This window comes from Cygnus olor, chromosome 7 (genome assembly GCF_009769625.2).
Source record: "Cygnus olor isolate bCygOlo1 chromosome 7, bCygOlo1.pri.v2, whole genome shotgun sequence".
Taxonomy (NCBI): Eukaryota; Metazoa; Chordata; class Aves; order Anseriformes; family Anatidae; genus Cygnus; species Cygnus olor.
Genome location: NC_049175.1, coordinates 6,102,078 through 6,128,685, shown reverse-complemented (window position 1 = coordinate 6,128,685; position 26,608 = coordinate 6,102,078). Strand labels below are relative to the sequence as shown.

At 36.3% G+C, this 26,608-nt stretch overlaps 1 protein-coding gene across 2 annotated transcripts in view; it reads right to left on the bottom strand.

Moving 5' to 3' along the window:
- Nucleotides 1-26,608, bottom strand: part of NRG3 (neuregulin 3) — a 400,082-nt gene that overhangs the window by 277,212 nt on the left and 96,262 nt on the right. The window contains exon 1 of one of the 2 annotated variants that reach the window (XM_040563987.1): nucleotides 20,392-20,596. The exons of the other annotated variant lie outside the window; for it this stretch is intronic. Within the exon in view, the coding sequence (XP_040419921.1) occupies nucleotides 20,392-20,437 (46 nt within the window). The 5' untranslated portion in view covers nucleotides 20,438-20,596. Of the gene's footprint in view, nucleotides 1-20,391; nucleotides 20,597-26,608 lie in introns of those variants that run through there. 2 annotated transcript variants of the gene reach the window in all.

Genomic DNA, 26,608 nt, shown 5'->3' with positions numbered 1-26,608 from the left:
TGCAGCTAAAGCATGTCCTGTGCCTAACCCTTAAAAATTTACCTGAAAACACTTTCCTGAAAGATCACAACACATTTATAGCATTTCCCTGTATTTCTTCTATTTCTCCCTCCCCATCCCACACTTTTGATGCCTTTTTAATGTCACTTTTATTCTTCCATTCACTTTAATTAAATTCACTGAGCTTTTGAAGTTTTCTATTAAATAAAAGCCTATCTTGCACACCAGGTGGGCAATTACAAGCACCCACTGCTCTGCTGGTGAATTTTTCAAATTAACTTGCCTAGGTCTTATAAAGAGTAGGAACACATCATTAGACAACATTCAAATTCAAAGGATACATTAAGAAAAGTGAGAAAACTGCATTTTGCTTACTTTTCAGATGTAAACAAAACTGATGATACAGCCACTACAAGTTGTTGAGCAAAAGAGGTGAATACCAATAAGATACATGGAACCAGTTTTGCAGAATGCAGTATTTTGGCTGTTATATTTAAAGACCTAGTTATTGCTTTCTTCTCTTCCCTGCCAGATTTTTCTGGCCACAATAGCAGACTACTGTGAGTCAAATGAGATACCTACTGAAAGAAGCTAAACTCAAATCAAAATGAAAGTAAATACCTAAACTAAAACAGTAGTTTCACGTTCTGCATAATATGAAAGCATTTATCTAGTAGTTCATGTCCAATAAATAGGGTTTAAATCAACTAAAAATTAGCAAATACTGTGTAGTAACAGTAATTCATTGGATCAACATGACAAGCCGTATCTGCCAAGACAGGCAGAAAATCAGTTTGAATGGACCTCATTGAACAGAATTAAGCAGCAAGCTGTGTATGTATTGTTTGTCCAAGCAAAGGAAACAAAGGATGCCAACATCTCACTTGGCATTTTTCTTAGGTGTCCGATTAAACCAAGTATCCAGCTATTGACGCTGGCCTTTGCCTGACATATCACTGGCATCATGACGCTGGCGTTGTCTGACATATCACTGATATGTTGAGACAGAAAATTCATAGCAATTCATATGAGCACAGTCATTTAATCTCAGTTTCTTTATCCCCATCAGATTTGTAATACGAAGTATAAAAGGTTAAAAGTAAGGTGTAGAAGTCCAGAGCCATGTGATCATCACCCCTGGACAATCAGACAAAAAGTTCACATGGAAGTGGCAAAAACTGGCATTTTTATAAAGATGTTCCAGCTCTTGGGACCTACAATGCATGTGCATTTCTGTTGAGGTTGGACTTGGAGAAAAAACATCTTGCTGAGGCAACAAACTAAGCTGCTCTGAAAGACTGCTTTTAAACTAAAGTGAATATAACATTTGCAAGGGCATGTGGACAGCGACAATAAAGCAGTGAAAGCACTGCACAGATCATCTCAGAGGAGAGCGTGTCCACATCTGCATCCCTGGAGACTGTGCTCAGTTTTGTCACTGACTGGACCTATGAATGGGAATGGCAAAAAGACGTGGCAGGAGAGCTGTACTGGGAGATAACCCCTTTCACGGCATGGTACGGCTTTGTGGCTTTCCTTCCCGTTGTCTTCAGAGATAGCATAATCAATAAAATATGAGCACTGATACTCATATTGCAACTGATTGCCCTTATCAGACAATTTGAATTACAACAGGCTGCTCTGAATTCTGCAATGTGACAGTGGACAGCTGAAGTTTTTCCACACACAACCACCTTGTATCAGCAGCATTACATCCCTAAGTAGGGAACAGACTTTCTCAAGCTACTGATGTAATTATTAACACCTCCCGCACACTGTGAACAGATCTACTTATCAACACTCTCAAAGCAGTTCTCTAAATCTTAAAAATAGATTACTAAATTAAGTGGTCATTCAAGCAGCTTATCTCATTAATCATGAGGAGAGAAAGATCTTATGATGTACAATCAAAACCAAAACTAATTTTCTCTCGAAGGCCAAAACAATTCACTTGAACAATTCACTTCAAAGGAAACATAAGAGACAGTTTAAAAGAGCTCAGAAAAGCTGACTGGGATGTGAATGCTGATTACATTGCTTAGGTAACCACATTTTCCCTTTTCAAACTTATCTGTGTTGGATATTCAAGGAAAATCATGTTAGCATAGCTATTTGCTTGTTTTGTGGCCCTTCCACTTGGACAGGATACAGAATCCAAAGGCCCTATCCCCTTCTGCACGTCTTTCCATGTAAAAAAAAAAATCCATAATTTTATAAGAAATCTGGATGAACTTGTGTGGTCCTACTGAGCCTACACAGGCAACATCACGAACAGCAAACAGTGACAGCCTGAGAGACTGGAGTCGGTACTGGAGGTCTGCAAAGCTTTGCCATTACGTTTGCTTTTGAGATATATTGTTTATTTTCGAACAACCATTACAAATTTGCTTTCAAGCAGTCCCTGTCTTTCTGTATGGTCTCCCTGGATTTCCCTCTCACTGAATTTATGGAGAAAACAAAACAAAAAAACAAAAAAGTAGTATACATAGCCCTGAAATGTGATCATATCTCTTCAGTTTTTAAAGGAATATGATGTGATAATATATATATAATAATATATAGCCCTTTTGTTATTTACAGAATAGTTCTGGTATGGAACTTATATATGGAAATTTCATTGAAATTGATAGACATGAATTCCAAAAATAGATGAAAGGTCCAAAAAAAAGTTTACTTGCATATCAAGCTATACCTACTAACAGTTTTCTGGAGAAGGCTTTCCCAGGGTTTAATTCTAAAAATTATGTGAGCTGTTTACAACATTTTTTTGATTTTGAAACATTTTTAAACATTACAAACATTTTCTTTTTCTCTGCTTATGCTATCTAGACTGCCTTCAATATCCACCCTGACACATTTCAAAGACAATTTGCCTTTGCTGCATACCTTCATCCAGGCAAAACAGCAAAGCTAAGAAAGTGGAGTTATAATTTAATAAGCACCACAGAATCTCATATGAAGGCATTAACTGAGATATAGATGATCCTATAGCACTATGAACACCTGGTATTACATATGATTTACCTCTAATATTCCTAAGGCAAAATAGATTTAAATGTGGTTTAACATTTTTCTCCTTCTTGAAAAGCTACATAGAGATGAAAACAGAAATTAATATTAATTATTAATTAGGAAATAATTTATAGTATTCTGTATTATAATAAAAATACTTTCTGACAACTCTAATGGATATAGCAAAATCAATTAAAATTGTGCATTACTTTTAAGAAGTAAATGCTATTGACTTAACAAATAATGTAAGTGAATGCCTTTGTCATATTAGGTATGTAAGAGATCATAGGGAATATATCCTCTACCCAATATTTCTACCCATATTTTGTTGTTGTCCCCCTACACTCTCCCCCCTCCCTTTTTTATTTTAAACATTAATGTACTTAAGGACAGGGTTGGGACAACAGACAGCTGTGTAAGCAACCCAGCAGTAGGGCATGGGGTGAGGTAGCTGTGTGGCAGGATATTACCCAAAACAGAAACTCCTGGATGACCAAACTAATTTTCTCTCCTGGATGACCAAACTAATTTTCTCCCGGCAATCACTAATTGCCTTTTTTTAGTCTACAAAACAGCTTGCTTATTTGAGCAAAGTTATTTACCAAAAATACATCCCTATTTTTGTTCAACTACTACATTAAACTATAAAAGATATGCTAGACTTTTTTTTTTTCTCATCCACAGTTCTAGTATCATCAGTCTCTCCTCCTACTCAAAATCTCAGTCCCATGGAAGGAAATGGAAGAGACTCACACTCATTCACAGATCAAAAGCACAACATGGCCTGGCTTAAAATCTAAAAGCAGCAACTCAATAAACAACAATTAGAATTGTTCTTCCCATCCAAAAATGGAAGCAGCCTCCTAAGAGAGACCTTAAACCAATAGTTAAATAATGCACTATTGAGTTTGTCTTAAATCACACAGGATAAGAGAAAAATATCCATAGTGAAATACTCAAATTAATGCCATCCTTCATTGCTGCAAAGTGAGTAGATCCTGGCTGCCATGGAGACATCAGCAACATCCATGCTTTCCCTTATGTCTGCCTACTTAGTCTTTGAAGTTTCCCCATTCTTAGGTGTGATCAACTATATTCTGCACATTTTTTAAGTCTCATTATAAGACACATTCCTTCATGAAGAATAAAAGGAAGAAAATGCCAGAAATTGAGTATCAGAGAAAGCAGTTTTAGCTGTTCTATTAGATTCTAATGTTGTAGCAGAGTGCACTCATCACACTCAATGAAAGTAAGTAAACAGCAAACATCATTTTTGATGTTTTAAAACATCATTTTGTCTGCTTTAAAACATTTAAACCAAGCAGAATACATCCAGAATACAACAGTCAATGGCATCAATTACTGTCCTCAGGACCAAGTTTACAAAACAAACCAACCAACCCACCCAGAAACTTAATGCCTGAGGGATTACATGCTTTACTGCAACTTCAGGAGAAGTAAGTTGCTCAAGGAAGCTCAGTAACACTTGAACAAACATAGCCAAGTAAATGCCTCTACATAATTTGAGTATGAAATCAAACCAGCAATAATTAAGATGCCTACTTTCACAAAAATTGAGAGAGGAACTATTGTTACGTTTGATGTCTGACAAATGTGGCTATATTTTAGTGACACTAAATTAAAACGTGTCAGTTTGGCTTAGAATTTTTGGAAGAATAAACCTCTTGCTTTAGTAAATAGGCAACTTTTGTAAAGTCTATGCTCCTGAAAGGCTGGGGTCTCCTATCACCTTGTCGTAGCTAAATGTTTTTTCATCTTTTTAGATTTATGGTCCTAGCTTAATGTATCATCTACTACTTTATTGTAACAGATCAGTTTGTGATATATATATATATATATATACACACACACACACTCAATATATATATATAAAACTTTTATACATACATATATATAAACTTTCATCATCTTCTCTCAGCATCATCTCACTCTGAGATAGACTTGAGTGCAGACTCTTGGGGTTTTCTGATGAAAGCACACCCTATGTTCTTGCCTTCTTCAGAGACGATTCTATTCTAAAACTACCAAGCAACCCCCCCAAACAGCTTCAGACCTCTTTATATTACACAAACAGATCGCTAATGAGCCTTTACTCTATTTTAGCAATACATATACACCTTTTGCGAAAACGTTGTAACTTAATGCTTGTTGTTCAGTATGGTGATAAACGTTTGTTGGTTTAATGTTTTATGCAAGAGTCTTGAAACAACACACGTTCTGACTGTTCAAACACAGATGTCTAACTGCAGTACTATGTGAAAGGAATTGATAATAAAAATACCAAAAGACCGGGTTTACATGGTATTTATCTAGTTTTACAGAATACTAGTAAGACCATTTGTACAGGTTTGATCTGAGTGGAGCCTGCTCCATATAGTTTGTGCTCAGTTTGACTGCAGTCAAAATCTGCAGTAGTTACCACATCAGCATTACCTACTACTAAAGCACATCCAGACAGCAAGGAAGGGACACCACAGGAAAGCTGAAGTTCAGCATACATTTGAATTTGTTAATTCATTACATTTATGGCATTTAAAATCCAAAAAGCATTACAACACTGTTTCTGAGAAGTTTCTCTAATGCAAGAGCAGATGAAGCACAACCGCTAACATGGAGGTGAGAAATCTTTGCCTTACAGCAGTCATCTTTGGTGCTTTGCTTTTCAAGGGGAATTAATTAAATACTAACCTTCCATGTATTAATGCAGGGGGATAAAAGATACTGAATAGTAATTTCAATACAAGCTATTTCTTCGAGGTATAATTGCAACATGGAAGAGATTATAAAATATTCCAATTTGGCTAAATATCTATTTGTATGTGTATATATATATATATATATTTAATACACATAACACATAGGGGTTTTGTTTTGTTTTTTAAACACACAAAGAAAGCAAGTCTGAATCCATTGTTTTAGAAACAAAAAAATATCAGTCTCTTTGTACAAACCCAGTTTCATTTTCCATGATTATTTATAGAGTTTAACGAGGTACAAGTCACAAGTTTTGTGGGACCGACAATTTTATACTTGTTAATATCTAGATGCAATTTGTAGCCCAGTTTGTAAAGGGGGGTATTTTCAATCCACTCCCAACCCAGCTGTGGTCAACAACAGGTTAACTTGTCCTTTTCGGTCCACCAAGCTGCTACTGTTTTTTAGACCAGGTTTTTCATTAGTCAGGTGCCCCATATGCTCTGCTGATGTTTAAGTTCCTGTGTTCAGTGACTTCGAAGACAGTAAACTGCTCCCATGGGAATATCTGGAAGCTGTACTGCAAAGTGCTGAACTTACCAAATGACAAGGGTGACAAGTCACCTCAGCACAAATCCTAGGTCACTTAGGTGTATCAAAAGTCCTTAAAATGAGTTAGGCAACACGTGGGCACTCCGCAATCCCACAGACTTGGGCTAAATTTCTATCACAACAGATAAACAGTGAGAATTATACGTGTACATACATGCACGTACCCGCACACACACACAAGCTGATCTGCTTGTGGTAGAGAGGGGTGTGCTTTTCACAGTGTTTCTAACTACATTTAGCAAGTCAAATCTGATTTGATTCACAAGATCAAAGCAAAGAATGCAGGGTTCATGCCAAAGACCAATGAATTGATTTATTTACAATCAGCTCCAATAAGAACCTAAGCCTGTGGAAGTGGAATATAGACTTTGGGATGTTTTGGGTTATGTTTTCCCCCACAGAGGTGAAACTTAGAAGTGACTTTCGGAGGTAATAACCATTGCTTAAGGTGGTGAACATTGAAAAAGACAGTTATAAACCGGCTAAAAGACTTTCTACTCATTCTTCTAATTAAAGGGCTATTTTTCTACAGATAAATGAGAATACAGTTACCAAAAAAATCTATAATTATGTTTTGGAGCCATGACTTCGTGACTGAATTTCTAAAGAATTTGGTCAGCATATCCATTAACACTGCATTCTTCATTTCCCTTTTTCTTGTCTGTTTTACCTTGCAAGGGGCAAGAAGGTGTAAAAACGCACATCCCTTTTTACAGTTACAAACGCTCTTCAGCACAATTTGATCTGGGGAGCTTTGATATTGTGGTAATATTGAAGGCAGAGACTACTCCATGGCAAGATAGGCTAGAGAGCTCACTTAGCTTTTAAGGCACCTTTGTACAAAGATTTGCAGCTTTATAGATTAAGACCATAAGAAAATAATTCTGTAAATAAAGGGTATTTTTGATAGTCACTAAAGAAACAAAACACTGTTGAAATGAGTTCTCATCAGGACATGACAAAGAACAAGTAATCCCTTGAAATTTCCACTAGCTCTGATTTTCAATGGATTTCATAAAAGAATCAAGGAAAGAAGTCAAATCTTACTCAGAAAAAGCTCCAAGGTTTCTCAAAGACCACATGCAAAAGGTCACTGAAAACTCTTTGCCTAATATTTACTGCAGAATTTGGAGGCTTAAAGTACTTACACTGCTTTTATGAGGCATGTAATATGAAAGTTTCATCTAACTACAGTCTTTAGGCTACACACTGTGATAAGATTGAAGGTAAGGTGGTCCGGATGAAAATCGATTCTTTTTGCTTGCAGCCAAATTTACTATAGTGAATGAAAGCTAGAACATATTGACATTTCTGGCAGAAAGTTTAAAAAAAAGAACTGAAGAAAATAGAGACTTTTCATTCTATTATGAGTGGAGCAGCTCAGGACAGCACATACAGAAACAAGAAATCATTACTAAAACAGGACATAGTGGAAGCAATTTTAAGATATTAATTTTGCACCAGAACAGTATTTTCAGAGCAAGGAATCCAAGGTGTGTTTGTTCCTTCCCACACCTGAGAAAATTAACAAGTCTGCAAATTAACAAAGCAAGCTGTAACAGATCAGAGTCTGACACCAGGTGTTTAGCCCATTCTCTGAACCTGAAGGAGTTCTTTGTAGACCTCCTGGTAATTACATGGAAGCAAAGAACTGTATCTGAGCCTGCTAGGAAACAGGGTTGATGGCTTTATGGGCTACATTTCTTGAAAGCTACAATGCAAATATAAATTGATTTTTCCCTCAGTCAAATAACATCAGCTCCATTTCTCTTGAACAAAAACTCTCTTCCACTACAGGCTATGTGAAACAATAGGACCACGTTATTCACTGAAAAAGCAGTGTACACAACCAGACTGATATACAACTAATGTACTTGAAAATTCAACAGTACTGCACAGAGTAATTGAAAGACACAAATAGCTTTGATCCCAACTGCCATTATCTAATATTGCAAACATCAATCTCTGAATCACAAACACAGCAGTAAGATTTGTTTTAAGATCATAAAAACAATTAAAATATAATTATAATGAATGTTCAAGTCTTATAATTTGATTAGACTACACCTGTTTTTACTATATCAAATTCCTTTTAATGTTTTATATATTAAAAGCAATTACGAATTTACAAGCAATACAGTAGGGGGAAAATCTTTTACCAGAAATAAATTTTATTTCTTTAGAAGCCTGCTTACAGTAACAATGCTTAAAGTTTTTATATTCAGCAACACCCCCTTTGCCAACTTTTAGGATAGGCAAAATCATGTTTGGCTGACAAAAATGGGAGAGAGACATTGATTGTGTAGCACTTTGAAAACTGAGCACCTACATTACAAGCCCTCAAAAGGCACAAAAGGCACATGAGCAAAGCTGTAGGGTAGCACGTCCTTGGCCATAAGGGCCATAACAAGCCACTCTACTCATCAACTCCGACATGCAGCAGAGGATGACATGGCCAATGAAGAGGAATACAGAGTGACAGGCTGCTGCTTCCTTTGTAACCAAGCTATACATAATTCAAGGCATAAACTGTATATATCATTAAAACTTTCCTAAACCAAAGACGGGATTATATATTGGAGAAGAGGAGATCTAGTGCATTTGAAGCATCTGTGCCCATCTCCAGGTATTCTGGGCTGACCCTGGCCACTGCTTAAGCTTGCCCCCCATGCTGTTTTCCTTCACAACTCTAAGTGGCAGGGCCAAAGGCTGAATAGCCAGATCTGCCACCTTCAGACACATCTTCCTCCGATACGTGTCTGTCTCTTTCAGCTAAGGTGATTTTTCTCCATACACTTGCTCTCCAGGCACACACCACGCTCCCTGGCTGAACAGCTCCATTCCAGTGCCAGCACACTAACAGCAAGGGGGACAAAATTAAACTGAGCAGTCTGCTTGCTATAACTTAGCTCCTCAGCCATGCAATGCAATGCTGCGTTTGTCTTACGGCACGTGGTAAACCACCTCCCAGGAGACAGCTCAGCATGCTTTCCATCCCACAGCTGCTATCCTTCTGGGACCACACATACCTCAGGCAACCAGGGCTTTGGCAGGCTGCTTACCCTGTGCTCAAGACTGATGTGAGGGGAGGTCCCAAGCTGTTAGTGCCACCAAAGCAGAGCCAGCAGTGACGTACTACCAGCAAGTCCACCTGGCCTCGTTACTGATGAACACAAGTAAAATTCAAAGCACAATGGATTTAGCAGCCACTTTAAACTTAGGTTGCTGAAAGTCCCAATGCTCTCTATTTTAAAAACAGATGTTAAGTGACAAGAAGAAAGTTCCACGAAGAGCCTGCTTAGAATGACTGTCACTGAGACATACATCCATGAATCATTTTAAGAGGTATGCTATCAAGGGGCCACCAGCTGAAGTGGAAAAAAAATAAAACCAAAACTTTTAACTAAGAGTTAAAGAACAGATAGCTTCAACTAGAGCCCCTAATAAAGGTATTTCTATAAGAAATACATATAGAACAGCATTTTCAGAAGGAAAGCAAAAATCCCTAAGACCAAAAGCTTGATAAAAGGAATATAAAAAGACACCAATACAGTGATTCCAAGTTATTTTCCTGATAAGATGAAGACAAAGACTATGTAATAGAAGTATTGACAGGCAATATTGCTGTGCTTTTTTTTTTCCCCAGTATCAGTTAAAAAGCATCATTCTGTATTCAATAAGCACTAACAACTCATACCTGGAATCTGACCATAGCAGATTTTGCAAAGACTAACCTTGGGCATTGAAGCTGGAAGAAATAATTCCCTAACGCCTACTGCTTGATCAGGCAGTTGGAGATGACTTAGGTGGGATCTCCATCAGAGGGAGACACAGAAGCACATTTCTTTAACTAAAAGGTATGGTCACTGCATAAGAGAGAGCCCAATGGCAGACACTGCCACCAACTGTAGAGGTGTTGAGGAAAAGAGGAAGGAAAGAATCAATGGAAGGAAGATCTACAAGAGGCCAATGCATTACTTCCCTGATCCCCTTTCTCCCTCCCTCTTTCCCCAACAAAACATGTGCATTTCAATACTGGAAGGAACTGAACTACCACTACGTGGTTTTTTTCATCCATCTGGTACATGCTGTGTGTAAGATAATAAGGAAAACAAATACAATTTCCTCCTGCCAAAAGTGATCAGGAGTCAGAAGCACCTCAGCTACAAATAAGTTCCACCAGCTCTGCAGGAATCATTTATTTTATTTTAAAGTGACTTAACTAAACTGAAAATGATTTGCGTCCACAGATTTTCAGTCCCTGAATGACTAGAGGCAAATTATAGAATTATCTTTCCAGCAAGGAATTATTCACACTTACTTTGTATTGGCATGTTCTGCTCACTGTTAAAGTAATGTCTGCCATTCCCAAAAGAAGTATGTTAATAAATGCAGGGGTTTTGAAAGAGTAGATAGAAACCCTTAGAAACAAAAATCCATCCACTGGTGCAGTCACACCCTGATGGCACCAAATTCCTCAAAGGGAAGGGCTGGGAAGCTGATGAAAATGCCTCTTAGGCGTTCATTTTGTCATGCCTGCCAATAACCCTGTCCTTCTCCACAACCTCCAGATAAATACAGGCCTGAAGGTTTTGTAAATATGATTTTTTAGCTATTTCACAAGCATTTTTATTCCTCAAATATATTCTCCTGTTATTTTTGTGTGTTACTCAGTAGTACTGCCATATATTTTGCCTATTTCGATTAAATCTCCATGAGGATACTATTCTGTGGTTGTAAATCACCTGATTAATCAAAAGAAAAAAAAAATATTCCAGCCAAAATTTATTAACTCCTTCTAAGCTTCAAAAGAAGCCAGAAAGGGTTGCAAGATCCTTCCTTGTTTGCATTGTCTGCCTGATTTCCCTGGAATTTGCTACAACAGCAAAGTTTCCTACCCATGTCTTGGATGGGCTTTGCCACTATACAGAGGGCTTGGAACTGCTGTGTTAAGTTGCTCTGGATACCTGAGCAATATTATGTTTGCCCACAAAAAGGGCACTCCATTTGTCAGCAGCAGAAAGAGATCTCAGGGTCACTGCATTTTAACAGCACAAAACAGAATCACAACCTCCCATCAAATAAAAAAACACCCTACAGTACCACAATATAACTTTTGGTTCTGTAACACCCTCAGACATCAAAGATGGAAAAAACTCAGAACAGCATTCAGCTTTATAAGAGAGATCAGTTCAAACAGTTCAGTTTCATTACCTCCCGAGCAGAAAAGCTTTATGCAATCTAAGATGGCGTATTCTAATAGGAAAAACTGCCAGACAGAATGATGAACATTAAAGTAAATGAGGAGTGTGAATGAAGAGGCATTAGTGTAACTTTGCTCATAAATGCAGATCACAAATTATGATGAGGTTGATCACATTGGGGAATTGAAAGATTTTAAGCAAGATAATGGTAGTAACATTCAGTAAAGAAAAGAAATATGGAAAAAATGCTGGCAATGTTAATAGGATACAACAAGGAAAAAATTTGATGCTGACAAAAAAAGGTCTCAGAACACAACAATTAGGAGCGGTTGTGCTGCAATCCTCTGCAGTTAAAGCTATTAGTACCATTACTAGTTGTATTAGAACTTCTCTTGCCAGTGTGATGCCTGACTGCATTAATTCCTCTAATGGTAAATAATCCAAGACAAAGTCTCAAACCTACACCAGACAAGAGGAGATGTGCTTTAAGAGCTGAATGGAATGTCTCATTATTCTAGACATATGGGAGAGCTGGTAGATTTGCTAGCTTCCCTCTGTACTGGATCACTTGAAAATATATCAAATATCTCACACCTTTGGTGCACACTACAAATATACACAGACTTACAAATGTTTCACGCAACCACTAGAAAGACTAATGTCTTGTCTACAAGTAGACTTGAAAATAAGTGACCAATTGTCACAAATATTCTGAGGTTATAATTCAACTAATGCTTTCAATAACACAGCTCTTACAAAAGAAAACTGTGTATGGAGATATCAATATTAGTAATTACCAATATTAGAAATTTTACATTGGCATTTTTACAGCTAGACACATTCAACAATGCAGACACAAGAGTACTTGGTGATTGATACTTGATCTCTGGACATCATTATTTGAAAGAAAGATTATACCTGACTATGTAGAAGAGGAAAAAAACAACAAGAAGAATAAACAGGAGTGAAACTGCAAGCAAAGTACCTCATATTTTTTAAATTTAACATGGCACAAATTCCAAAGTACTAGAGACATGAAAATGAATTCATTCATTTTTCCTTAATTGCAGTGTGCAACCTATAAATCAGTGAGTTACTACACTGCTTGCATCAGCCCCCTCCAATGATACCAAAGAACACATTTCACTCATCTCACATATGCCTCCTAAGTAATCACTTAAACAGAAATACCTTGCTTATACTAACAACCAGAATATCTTATTCATGGATGCTATGCACTTGTAGCTAAGCAATTTAAAGTAAAGGACACAAAAATGTGAAATGATACAAAATGTTATCTCTTAGACTACATAGTATTCCACTAACCTTTCAGAAACAAAGCAAAAATATTGAAAAGCTTCCCATTATGCTCAGCAATTCACAGTGCAAAGTGAATTGTCATTTATGTAGTTCCTTAAAAATATTATTATTGCAGTTATTTTGTTCATGTATCTACCACATTTCTACTGAGTTTAGAAAGAAATAGATATGCCATGCTTCCTACTGTAAAATGCAAAAAATATTAATTTATCTGTTTGTGATCTATGTGAAAATAAGTCAATGCTAATGGGGCCTAAAGGCTACCATCTATTTTCTGCTTTACAACAGAAATCCTTAGAAGACAGCAGGTTCCATAAATGACTTAGCTATCCTGCATTTCTCATGCAGTGTTGTTATAGTATGGTTTCTCACATTACTTTGGGGTTTAAGAATCTGCTCATCACTGACAATGCTTTGCATACATGTCGCAAGTAGGAAATTGTGCAAGATGAGAAATGCAGACTAAACAGCAAATCTCTCTTCCTTTTGGCCCCATCTCATTCTCTAAAGCCAGTAATGCACTATTTACTCGTTCTGCTCCTGCACTGATTTCTGTTCTCATTAAAAAAAAAAAAAAAAGAAGAAAAAGAAAAGAAACACGAGACTTACAAAGAAATAGATACATTTAGCTGAAGGTGCACATAGTTCTTTGAAAGCACAGATCAAAGCTGGGAACAAATTTGTAGAAGCACTTCTCATTATTTTTAAAACATCCAGTCACTCTTTAAAGTAACCTGAGGATTTCAAACTAGCTAGGCAGAGATATCAATGGATCCAATTTCTGTGGTTTTGCAGATAAGTTCCCCTCCCCCCCCCCCCAAGTTAGCTGTTGTACTACAGTATTCAACAAGCACCTTGCTCTCCACTTTTCAATTTTATGTACATACATTGAGAATTGGTAATAACCAAAAAAGACTTCTGCTGTTCAGACAGCAACAGAAATGAGCATCTGAAAACTCTAAATCCAGGCCAGTACTTTCACAATATATATTCACATAGCCTATGCAGATGGATTCCCATTAGGTGAGGCTACAGAAGAGAATGGCATTGATGTGTAGAGGGACATTTAACAGTCAGAGATCAAACTCCAGTTAAGATGTCCTTGCAGTACTGATTGTATACACTTCAACAGATCAGTGGGTACATTTTATCATCACTCTAGAACAGTGGAAAATATGACAGCATATCTTGGGTTATTGCGATTATAAGAATTGCAGATAGGCCATTTTCTCTTTTTCCTTGATTGGAAATTGCTAAAACATGTCATTGCATTGCTAAACACAATGCTCTTAATAAATATAATACTTTCATACAGGTATCTTCTACATAGGTTAAAAATACTCTGAGATAAAAGAACACAGAACAGTCATCTAGGTAGAATTCTTCTGCTAAAGAAGTTCCATCCAGTGGACCAATTAATTTCTTCAAACAAGGCAGCTGATTGTAACTCCATAAAGCAGTGCCAAGCAGCTAACACGAAGATCAAAGCATTTTAAAGCCTGCCTTGAGAAGATTGCAGTGTTAAAGCGATACAGGCAAAGGCTGATGAAAGATGAATCAACATTTTCTTTTGTAACTGAGCAGTTTGGACATTAAAGTATTCGGGCAATTTTACATTGGAGGTTATGTCAGAACTGCAGCCTCAGTCTTTCCTCTGCTTAGTTCAGATGCTACTTCGAAGTGAATGCATATATTATTATCCAATAGCCAATAATACAACTGTAGCAGAACTACACAGTTGTTCTTTGCACTATTATACCACTGTCTCCAGACTTGAGTTGAACCAAATTCTCTCTCCTATTCAAACACAGAAGAGGTGGCATATTATAACATATTGGTCCAGATTTGCACCCCTTCAACCAATAAAAGAAGGACTGGACAACATACTAGAATAGAATTCGGTTAGTCACATCTATGAAAAGAAAAATCCTTATCCTGACCTCAGCCAACTGGCTGGTTCAATTATACTGTAGGAAACACTGCATATGCTGGCACATTTCTAAGGTGAGCATATAAGCTAGAAAAAGAAAGTAGACAACACACTAGAAAACAGCCAGACAACACAGGCTTCAATCTTACAGTGAAATAGGCAACCGAAGGTTTCCAGAAAGACGGCCAGCTTAGCAGAGATGGTAAGAGGTTCCTGTGGTTACACACGAAAAGCTCTGAAAGACAGGTAGCGGATTCCCAGAGAACATGAAATTGCCCATGACCTTCCAAAACAAGAAGCTCATCATCTGCCCTCTCATCTCTGCCAGGCTCAAGATGCACACATCCTTACATAAGTTCATTTATAAATGCTAAAATTTTTGACCTCCTTCTTTTTCTGAGTTTGACTGAAAATGCTTACATGCTCAGTAATAAACATCGCTGAAATGAAACCCTACATAGAAAGTAACAATATTCTCGCTCCATAAAACACGATTTTGAAACTACGCTAGGAGAGCAGATAAATGCTTGGAGACTGCCTATTCTAACCAACTAAAGACAGTACAATTCACACATAATTGTCTAGTTCATTATCAAATCTTGTAAATATTTTATTACACTGCTTTACAGAAAATGCTCTTTGAGTTTACCACTACTGCACATTCTACATGCCAGCTATTATGCTCGAGAGGTGAGTGCCATCATCCACAGCTGAGAACACAGTATCAGAAGCAATACAACAAGAGCAAGTAACTGCAGAGAATTTATACTGGATGGTTTCTTTGCATAGCAGTGTAAGAATTCAAGTAAGTCTTGTTCAAGTTTTGGTGTTCGAATTCACTCCTTTAGTAGAAAGGTCTTCCCCCCCCTTTCATTCACCACCAGGAAGTATAAAAAGGGCCAACAGAAATAGCTTGGATTCAGCTACAGTGGAAGTCGGCTACTTAAATCATTTAGATAGGCAAAAAACTAATGTAGTGCAACTCTTCTATCCCACACAATAAATAATGTTCTTAGCTTACTTGGTCCTGAAGTCTCCTATGAAAAGGAGACCAAGCCTGCCAGAAGTTAGGCATTGCCCAGATATACTTAATATTTTTGCATTTGGTTCCAGTCTATTTCTCTTCATTACAGTGCCACATGGTTTATGCAAGATTATTCTACCCATGCTTCATTTGCAACCTTCTTTCATTATTTTGCCTTCTCCCTCACTCTCTTCCCATCAGTTAAAAAGCTATTAAAAATGTATGGCTAAAAATAAACTGTGATGTAGTATATTGGAAAAAGATGGGATTCAGTTTTGATTAGGAACACTTGACCGTAAAGCTATGCTTTTCTTAAATAGCAGTAGCAGCTAGAAAAGGCAAGTTTTCAGGTTTCATTTGTTTTTACTGACGATTTTCTTGTACTGCTTACATATAAAATGTTGTAATTTTTACATACATGTTTTAAATAAATAACTGCTCTTTAAAAATGAATATTTGTGGAAAAAGATTAAAGCTAATAAATAGTTGTGATAGTTTAAATGAGGACCAAGCTATGTAACTGAAGTCAATAATTTAAGTTCCATATTATTTTTATTACTAAACACATTTATTACTAAACACAGCATTTTAAGTAAGAAGTAAGATGCAGCAGTGTAAAAAAAAATAAATAAACACCACTAAATTACTTAAAAGAAATATACACACGCAAGTTTCAATTCAATTATTACTACTGACAAGATGAAGAACCTACAAGCAGAAGTTTTCTGATATCTCATCAGTTATTACTGGGGAAAAAAATAATACATATATATATATATATATATATATAACTCTTAGTAAAAGTGGGTACTATCATAAGACCTGAGATGTTTAGTAAGACACGTCTGAATATATTAAATAAAATTTCCCACTTGTCTTAACATTTAGTCCCTAGAATACACTGGTTACTTTCATGAGCCGGTATCCAATGTGATCTCTTGGGCTAGATCTATCAAATGGAATAATACTCTGAAAAAAAAAATTGTCACTAGCAGAACTATATGAACAGTATGACTACTGTTTGAAAGCCTGCTCAAGAACTGTGTTTTCATGAGTAGAAAGGAAGAACTATCTACTCAAATCTAGTGAAATCCCAAAGCACACATTTCTGTACATTGCTTATTTGCGTGACTTAAGGCTGCATTTGGCTTGCATTTAGACTCCAGTGTTTTTGTGACTGAACTGTGACAATTTTTTTAATATCTCTCTCTTTTCTACTACACAGAAACCATGTTTATAGTAAAGTAAGCTTAAATATCTCCTATTACTACAACTGATGGTTCACTTATAAGTGATCAAATGTAACCATCACCCAGCTGGTGGTAAAGACTCAGAAAAGTCCTCTCGCCTTATAATCTTTCAATTGCTTATTCTAAATAGGCACAATGGTAACTAATGGAACAGACTGTGCGTAATATAGTCAGTGTAGTTGCTAGCAAAACACTAGACCATTGTAAAATTAGTTGCAGAACAGAGGTATAGTTGAAACAGAAACAAGTTGTTAAAAGTTCTTGCAAAATTAAATGGGAAATTTCTAGATGATCTATTGCTTAAGTTGCCACGTCCACCTGGACATCCCAAGCAGCTATATTCTATATTTATAGGTGAAGAATAAAAGCCCATGTAGTTCCAGTTACACGGGAAATTCAAATGTTCACAAAATTTACTGACTTCTGAGGCCAAATCCTCACAGCTTTTAATACAAAGCCTAGGAGATGCTCTGTTGAAGAACTGACTTCAGCCCAATTACTTTTGCCTACACTAATTCTCTGTTGTGGAAACACAGCCTTAACATTCTTCATTTGGTATTACAGCAACTATATGATAACTATTATAGTTGTTATAGCAACAGATATGAGAGAACAGCAAACAAACAAACGAAATAAACACACTACCACTCTGGAAAGTTTAAGTTGAAAAGAATACTGAAATCCTGGGTCATGGAAGCCAATATCTAAAACTAAAATTTGATCATTGCTATCTAGGAAAGATGTCGAGAACTGGAGATATTAACTGTCAAAGGTTTTGATGCACACTTATTTCAAATATATGTTTACAAAATGTGAACATTTAGAGACTACCGAATTACTAAATCTAGCGTTACCTTGTCTTCCTTCTTTAGGATCAAGAACAAATAATTGCTTCCCCTTCTACAGTCCCCTGTAACTGGCCTTTAACATGCATATGTATATTCTCCTAAGCACTCTAGGGTATATTTAAGCCCATTTTAAATGAAAGGAGGATTATTTTTAACAAGCAAAGCAAAGGTGCATCTACGAAGCTCAGAAACATTTATGGCAAGAACAGCTAAATGCTAGTTAAGGACACAGACAGGATGTATCTAAACTTCAGCAGCATGAGTCAAGTTCCAAACTATTTTGATAAATAAATAAATAAAAAGCCTTACTTGCTATATTTATATGGTACTGTCAAGTCCTATTTAAAAAAAAAATATTTTCAGTTACATTAGACATTGTAGTTTAATTAACACAAGACATAAGTTGGGTGACTGTTCTCACCTGTATCAGTTCACCCAATCTCACCTAAGCAGTTCACTTATTCTCCATTACCAGGGTAAATCATAACAAAATCACTCTAACCCCAATTGCCTCTTAAGCGCAGGCCCAGAAAACGTTACTCATTTCATAAAGACAGTACCTCACATTTCCATCTATATCAGTGTTGACTTGCAATTTACATACAGCAGCTTGTTCTGAAAACATCTCTAGAACTGAGTTAAATGGTATCCATTTTCAGTAAACGCTCAGGGCAGTATCAAGTCAACTGCTAGTTCCTCATGCTGTCCAAAGACTGCATGCCTCCTACGGGATGTGCCCAATAGCGTAGATACTACATTACTTTGATTAAATCTCTCCATCATAAACAAGAAGTAAAATTAACAGGTACTTGTTAGCACTGAATCATGTCTCTTTATTGCAATGTTTCTCTTTATTGCAATATAGTTTTAATTAGAGTTTACAAGACAGGCCTATGAGATCTAGTGAAGTATGGGGCACAGAAGATGGGTTCTTAAGGCATTCGTTTCTGCCTATTTAATAATTACAGTGATATACTGAACGCTATGCAGGATATTAGACACATTCATTAGGATATTATCTTTACTCTCCAGAAGGGCGTTCATTTTTTCAATTTTTTTTTCAAATTTTTAACAAATACGCAGTAATGTTAACCAATTTTAAATGTTCATAAAAACATGGAAAATTAATGTTTTCATTTTATAAGCTTCCATTGCTAAAAAAAAAAAAAAAAAAACTTCAAACTTAGATAAAACCCATTATTTTCGTTGTATTATCTGTCCTTGCTTGATCCCCAAAATCTTTGCTGTAAATTTACATACCTACAGCTAGCAAACAAATTTCCTTCTTGCTAAAATAAGGAAAAAAAAAAAACAACACTAAAAATCTGTATATGATGTGTAAACTTTGAATGGCAGGAAAGGGATACATAAATAACAGTAGGTCTCTGTCACCGCAAACCAAACAGTAAAAATAGAGCTTATACAGCCATCTTCTTGTAGGACTCCATAATTTATTCCCACATAATTTGATATAGCCAACCTCAAATGAAAAAAGTAGAGAAGAAATTGCAACTCAGAAATGCATTTCTGATACAACTCAGAAATGTATTTCTTGTCCATAAAAGCTAACACAGCTGCATAACTTTCACTGATAACACAGAGTCAGGCTCTGTGCAGTAGATTTCTTCATGGCATTAGATGCTGTAATGGAGAGAACTGTTGTAATATTTTAATAAACGTTAAGAAATAAAGTAAAGAGACTGAAATATTCTCCTAGCAGTTTAGCAAGGTTTACACATATCAATACCTACTAGTTTCTACATTTTATATATTATTATTTACCCATCATCAGAATCTGTGATCTTGTGAGTTGCACTCAGCTGATGTTACACAAGTTATAATAAACTTTTTACAACACTGCTCACATGACTTAGTAGGTCCTGAATTTTCCTAACTTGCTATTGAAGTAACTTTTCAGTAGCTGCACAGCATACCTTCAGTCATGTATGGCAGTGCATGAAGTTGTCTGCTACAGGCAAATAACACTGGAGCAATGGAACTAGAAACAAGGCAGAACACCACCACCAGTTTGCTGTTTTCGTTATACCTAAAGCATCATTAGTAAAGCCAGATTTCTCTACTCAGGCACAGCATGCAAATACCCACTGTAAATTTTCTCCTCACTGCTACTTCCAGGGACTATAATTTGCTTCGGGGACAACCCACAGGCTTTAAATGGCAGTGGATTAGGTGAATTGTGCAGATACCTGTGTTTTCCTGCTATGACCTCTCTGGTACTGTAACCCCCTCCAGGCACAGGACCGTATTCACATTTACCACATTACATATGAGGAATCAACACCTACTGCTATTACTAAAGCAATTCATCCAGACCTCACTTGAGCATAAAAGACCTGCAAGGAAGAAAGGATGAAGGATAAATAAAGTGCAATAAAATATAGCCTGTGGGTCACTGGATGAGCACAGCTGTAACAAGGGAATAAATGACAACACCAAAACACAAAATAGCACTCACAATAGGATCCACACGCTGCTCTTCTTTCATGCTCAGATTGCAACATAAGTCTCTGCCAGGCTGCTGCATCAGCGCTTCTGCCATTAGTAACCTCATCCCTATTTTTACACTGCTGAGTTCATCTCTCTCAGAGTGAAAGATGTCCCCAAACCCAAGGGACATAATGCCTATCCAGAACCTCCCCCTAGGTCAGACCTCCAAATCATCAACCCCTTTACCATCTAAGTTAGGATTTTTACTTCAGAAAAGCCAAAAGCCTACCTTCTTTCCCCAGCAGCTTCCCTGCAGAGGCCGTGACTGACCAGCTGGCCTGGCATAGCCCAGCCCCCTCCCAGCTGTTCTCAATGGCACCAATGCCCCAGGCCCAGGGAACCATCCCCACCTGAGGCTGACAAGCAGCTTGGCCCTAGCTCAGAGAGGCAATGAAGGACACCAGTAACTTCATCAGGACTGTTTTGGCTCCTGGACCCATGCTCAAATACCTAAAGAAATTAGCAGCATGCACAGATGGCAAGATCAGTAGTCTACTGAGGCCAAAAGTGCTGGCTAGCAAGGACAGGATAAAATGCTTTCATCATGAAGACATGTATTTTGGGTAGGTGACTGATCCCTCAGGGTTCCATGTTGTAGTTATAGTGCAAAGAAGGAAACCTATCTGCATGATAATATTTTAGTGACATAAATTGAGATGAAACAAAGCCTTCTTTCACATAGGCCTGCTGTATCCTGACACGCAGGCAGGAAAAGCCGTCTGTGAAAGGAGAAGGTCTTAGATATGCTCAGGCCTCTTTCACCAAAATATAAACCAAGGGTTTATATTAAAATGTTCATCTCACTAGATGTCCTAGATAAGAAACCACAAAGCAACACTGTGGTAAGTGTCCCTGACTGCTACCGTTTTCAACAAATTTTAGATGTAGAAACAACTCCCTGAAGAAAAGACCTGTTCAAGCAAAAATGCAAGGAACAAATACCCGAGCAGCCTCAATTACTCTCTACTGATTAATCACACCTCTGAGCAATAACGCACCTGCTGATGATTTAGTATGCAATTTTACAAGTACCTAGAACATCTTGGTCAAAGAAAACAACTTAAATATAAGCTTACTTTTTAAATCATACAGGTCCATGACATCGAGGATAAATTTCAAAGGGAATTTACGTAGCTATAGGCACCATTTCTTTTTGTTTTTATTATTAATCCATTAACAAAGTCCATCTATTCCTCATCTCTGTATTCATACCCATACCCTTAAATGATATATTTAAGATGTTCTTGCTCGTCAGAAACAAGTAGGATTAAAAGCTTTTTTACCATAGCACTTTTTTGAAATTTTTATATAATACTTGTCCAAATAAAATAGATTAAACCCTAATCTCAGTTAGACTTTCTGACATGCTGAAGATTGCCATCGTTTATTACAAAACCTCTTCTTCAAGTAGATTTTATTAATGGCTAGGCATTGCTCTGATATCTGCTGTACTGGGGATGAACTCGAAAACTGTTCCCACACCAGGCTCTAGAAATGAGCATAAAAATATGCCAGCCTACCAGTAACTTATTCCAAAGAAAAGAGGCATTGCATATAGCTGCAATGCTTCTTAATATGCAGTTTTATATCATATTTACATGCACTAACATAATTTTTTAAGCAAAATTTTCAGATATGCTTTAGCTAAGTAGAAAAACATCACATCAAATGGTTGAAGGCAAGTATATATTCAAGCAGAGATTTCCTTGCTGCAGACAAAAGCCAGTCTTTTAAATACAATCTTTGGCATAAGCAACCTTAATGAACTGAGACACAACATAGTGACCACAGCAAAATGTGTACCATCCTGGAATACAAAGCAGTTTTCATCTAACTTCAGCTTTCAGAAACCCAAATTCAAGCCACGCCAGACAGAAATGAGGTTTAAAAAAAAAAAGTCTCCTCTTCAACATGCTTAGTTTATTAAAGGGAGCATCAGAGAAGCACTTGCTGATGGCTTCCTGCAAATGTCTCACAAATCTGTAAAAATTACTCATAGTTTTAAGGTAAAAAATGGCCTGATTTTTTTTCCACATTTTCAGAATATCAAAGACGCAAATTCAAAATATTTTGTTGGTTTTGCACAAGGAAGGGACAAAGATAAAGCTGTTCCTGAGCCTTAACATTACCGCTTTTGATTGGCTGGTCTCAGAAATCATGCTATCTTCAAACATGTTTAGAATGACCTTTTTTTCCTCATTGCATATCAATTTATTTTACAGGTTATGATACCTGAGAACTTTAATGATATTACACCATTCAATCCATTAAAAAACAGGGTCAATTCATTTTTAAGTTCCAGTATACCTACATATAACTCAACTATAGATATTCTGTTGAATTTATATGTTAAGGCTGCAATATACTGCACATATTGCTAGTCATCCATAAAAGTTAAGGAAGACTCAAAAATACGTTCAAAGACTTAGTGAGGTATCAATTTTATATTTAAAAAAAAAAAGTATCATAGACTATTGAAACTTGAAAAAAATCTTAAATTAACATGAAAGGGTAAGTCCATTTTTGGTATTTCAAAACAAAAGTGAACTCTAGCATCTGCAAAGCTATGTGGAATTTTTGCACTTTTACGAGCTATTTGTTTTATAATAGAGTGTCACTGGTTTTCATTATGTTTGCAGGAAACTTAATCAATATTGAGTTTTTAAAATTCATTTTTGGGTAAAAGCTTTTGGCCTAAAATATTCTTCTTCTATCCAGAAATATTTTTATATTTGCACGATATTCTTCTTGTGTTCCCCAAAATTATGTTTAACCACCTAAACTGTCTTTTCAGATCCTAAAAATAAAGAGCATTCCTATGCTCACACTTCACCTAAATTTGCTATGAGAGAGTTGTATTTGTCTTTTGTATGTGGGCTCATGTTTCTATTCAATAGCTTTAAATGAAAGATAACTACATATAAACAATGCATTAATTGAAAAGTCATTAACTATGTCTAATCATTTTCTTCTATCACCACCTGGCACGCAAAGCCACATTAATTATAAAGGGAACTAGAAATATTACTTTGAAATTGTTGAAGGAAATGCAACACAGTTAATGACACTTCTCAAATAAGAAATTCCACTTTTATCCTGCTTCTCAAATACTGCAAATACATTTCAAATACTAATGAATTATTTCTCTCAGCGCTTCTATGATGTTGAAAAGAGGGAAGAAATTAAAATAGTGAAAGATTACTTTGTTTCAGATCATACCATCCAACACAGGACAAAGGAGGCTGGTGGTACAAGCAAAAACAGTATAAAAATAAAGATATGAGGACTTTAAGATAATGACCTTGTAATGTTTCTGTTGTGCTCTGTAAACCTGGGAGTTTCTTACAAGAATATCTGCCATCGAGTTTGCTGGAGTAAGGAATTTCATTTTTAATTTTCTTCTTCATTGACTATTTGCATCGATTAGCAAGATCCAACCATCAAAGATTTTGGGGGTCCATCAAGCTAGCTATGTGGTTTAAAGATGAGCAAGCATTTCATATACTAAAAGTGCACAATATGGATTTGAGAAAGAAAAAGCACACAACAGAGAAAGGTAGTAACCAGTGACAAACAGTATGTAACACTATTTTTATCATAATTTCAGAATAATTTATGTACTCTGATTTACTTGAGTTTCACCAGAATTCCAGAAAATTAGGCATTAGAAATGCACAGTAACAGCTTGGCTGTAGCCGTAATTCAGTCTTCTTAAATTTTATTAAGTTCAAATTGATGTTCATATTTTCAGACTCTAAATATACATACAAACACTGCAATTAATTTTTTCTTCATAGCTGCTTTAATATTTTGCCATTTTTTATACAAGTTGAATAATTTTGGCACAGCAGTTTTCAACTGGGATGATTTCATTCAAAGTCATTAATGTTACTTATATGGCTGACCCACGTTTATCATGTGCATTAGAGTTAATGTTGCAAATAGTATAACTGAACATTAGTCACAAGATTGGTTACAAAATCTGTAGGACAAATAGTCTTTATATATTTTAAAGCCATTAACCATTCCTACATTGAAAGTAGATGGCACAATTTATAAACTAAATAGCTCTTTCATCCGTACTTCCCATGTTAGTCAGTAAATTAATGCTTTCAGAGTAATTTAAAATGTAAATTAATCTGGAAACACAAAGTCCTGCTGAAAATGCACTAATATATTAAATGGATGTTTTGTCCTCTGAGGAATCAAATTTTGAAATTGCTGGTTTGAGAAAGTTCAGGCAACCTTTTTTTTGTCACTTCTGACGGAATAAACAAACATAGTCATGCTGTTCAAAAACTGTTTCCCAGCATTTGGTGCTTACATGGACCTCCTGACAAAAAAGAGGGAAATGTCAGGTAAGCACTGAAATAACTGACTCTATATTTTAGTGTTACAATTCTAATTTTCTTGCACAATTTTTCTGCCACGTAAGAATACAAAAATACAACTCATTTAGAATTCTCATGACATGAATGATGTTTTTTCTTTATAAAAATATGAAATATTTAACAAAAAATAGTAGATGTAAAATAAAACATTTGCTTCATATTACTACTCTACCTGAAATCTCTAAACACAGAAATGTAAAACACACAAAAACATAATTTCTGGAAACAGAAATATAATCCAGAAATAAAAGTTGATGAATATAAGTATCTTTGTAATACTAACAATAGCTGGAAAGAACGAACTGAACCAGAGAGAAGCTAATTACAGACACAATGACATTTATGATGCACTAAACATATGGGCTCAGCAGTCCTAACAGGCAAGGTTTCTGATTTCAGAGACACCACTCCACTCCCTGATTTGAAGGAGGAGTAAGAACCTATGCTCTTGCTATCTCCTCTCCCTAAATGTGATTCCATATACAACACACCGAGAATAGTTGCATAAGCCCAGTTGTACAGCTAGCAAATATACCACTCTGACAGCACAGGCAGAAAGCTTGTGCATACCTGTAACAGTGTTTTGGATCACAGAACTGTACTTTTTCTGCCTAAAGTCAATGGGTTCACATTCATCTGTGTCTGTAACGAACATATAAATTTGAAGTTCTTGCATTCAGCTCTCAAAAACAGGAGAATAGTTTAAAAAGTAATTTAGATTACTATAATAGGACTAATTATAGAATGTATGACCATGAAGAAGACTTGTCAAGAAAATATAAGTAAGCAGAAACATACAAAAGTGCTTTGCTTTAAATGTAACATTTGATAATGAGAGCTACAATTACTAATGAAAGGACATCAAAGATAAAACACACACACATACAAAAAGAATTTAAATGTAAATTACTGCTTCAAAAAGACATAGCTACATGCAATGGTATTGCATGGACTGCTACCAATTACAGCATTACAAGGATAATAGTAGAACACAAAACATAAACAGCAGCAAAAACACTTGCCACAATAGGAATTGCCTTTTTTTTTTTTTTTTTAAATTCCTTCCCTATTTTTATGGATGTTGATCAGTGAGCAGGCAGATAAAAGAAAAATGGCAAGTCACGACTATAAGACTGAGATTTTCCTCTTTATTCCTTCTCTTTGGTTCTGTTATCTTCCCCAACCACAACATCTATGCCCCAAATTTGTTCTCTTACAGCCCTTGCTCTTCTTCAGGCCCATCTTTCTTTCCTCCATCTAGGTCTGTTTCTTTATCTAGCCCGGAAATCCTTCCTGAAATTAAGGGTGTTTGGCTTATACATCACAAGCTCTCTGCTGCTGATTTGACAGTTTTAAATAAAACACAGAGGGAATCCTGGCAGAACTCACTAGAGCTTTCCTCTGGTGTGTAGGGGGAAGAACGGTCTAAAACAAATGCAAACAAATGAAGCCCTAGCCTTAGGAGTCTTTATTACAACATTTCTTCTATTAATAGACCAAATCTAAAATAACTTTGATTAATGATTTTTCTTCTGCATAGATCACGTTAAACTTTCCTTCAATCAAAGACACCTTTTGAAGTTTGTGGCTTGACAGTACAGTAAATCTGTCTTTAAAGCTCACAAGGCTGGATCAAAATCAATACAGGCATAAAAGGTAAAGTGCTGATCCAGCACAGGCTCAGCCCGCTCTTTCAAATTCATTCTGAAATGCTCATGGAGTAATTTTATACCAACCACCTTTCTGCTGAATAAGATGTCTCGGTAACACTTTTCTACAAGGAGACATCACTGA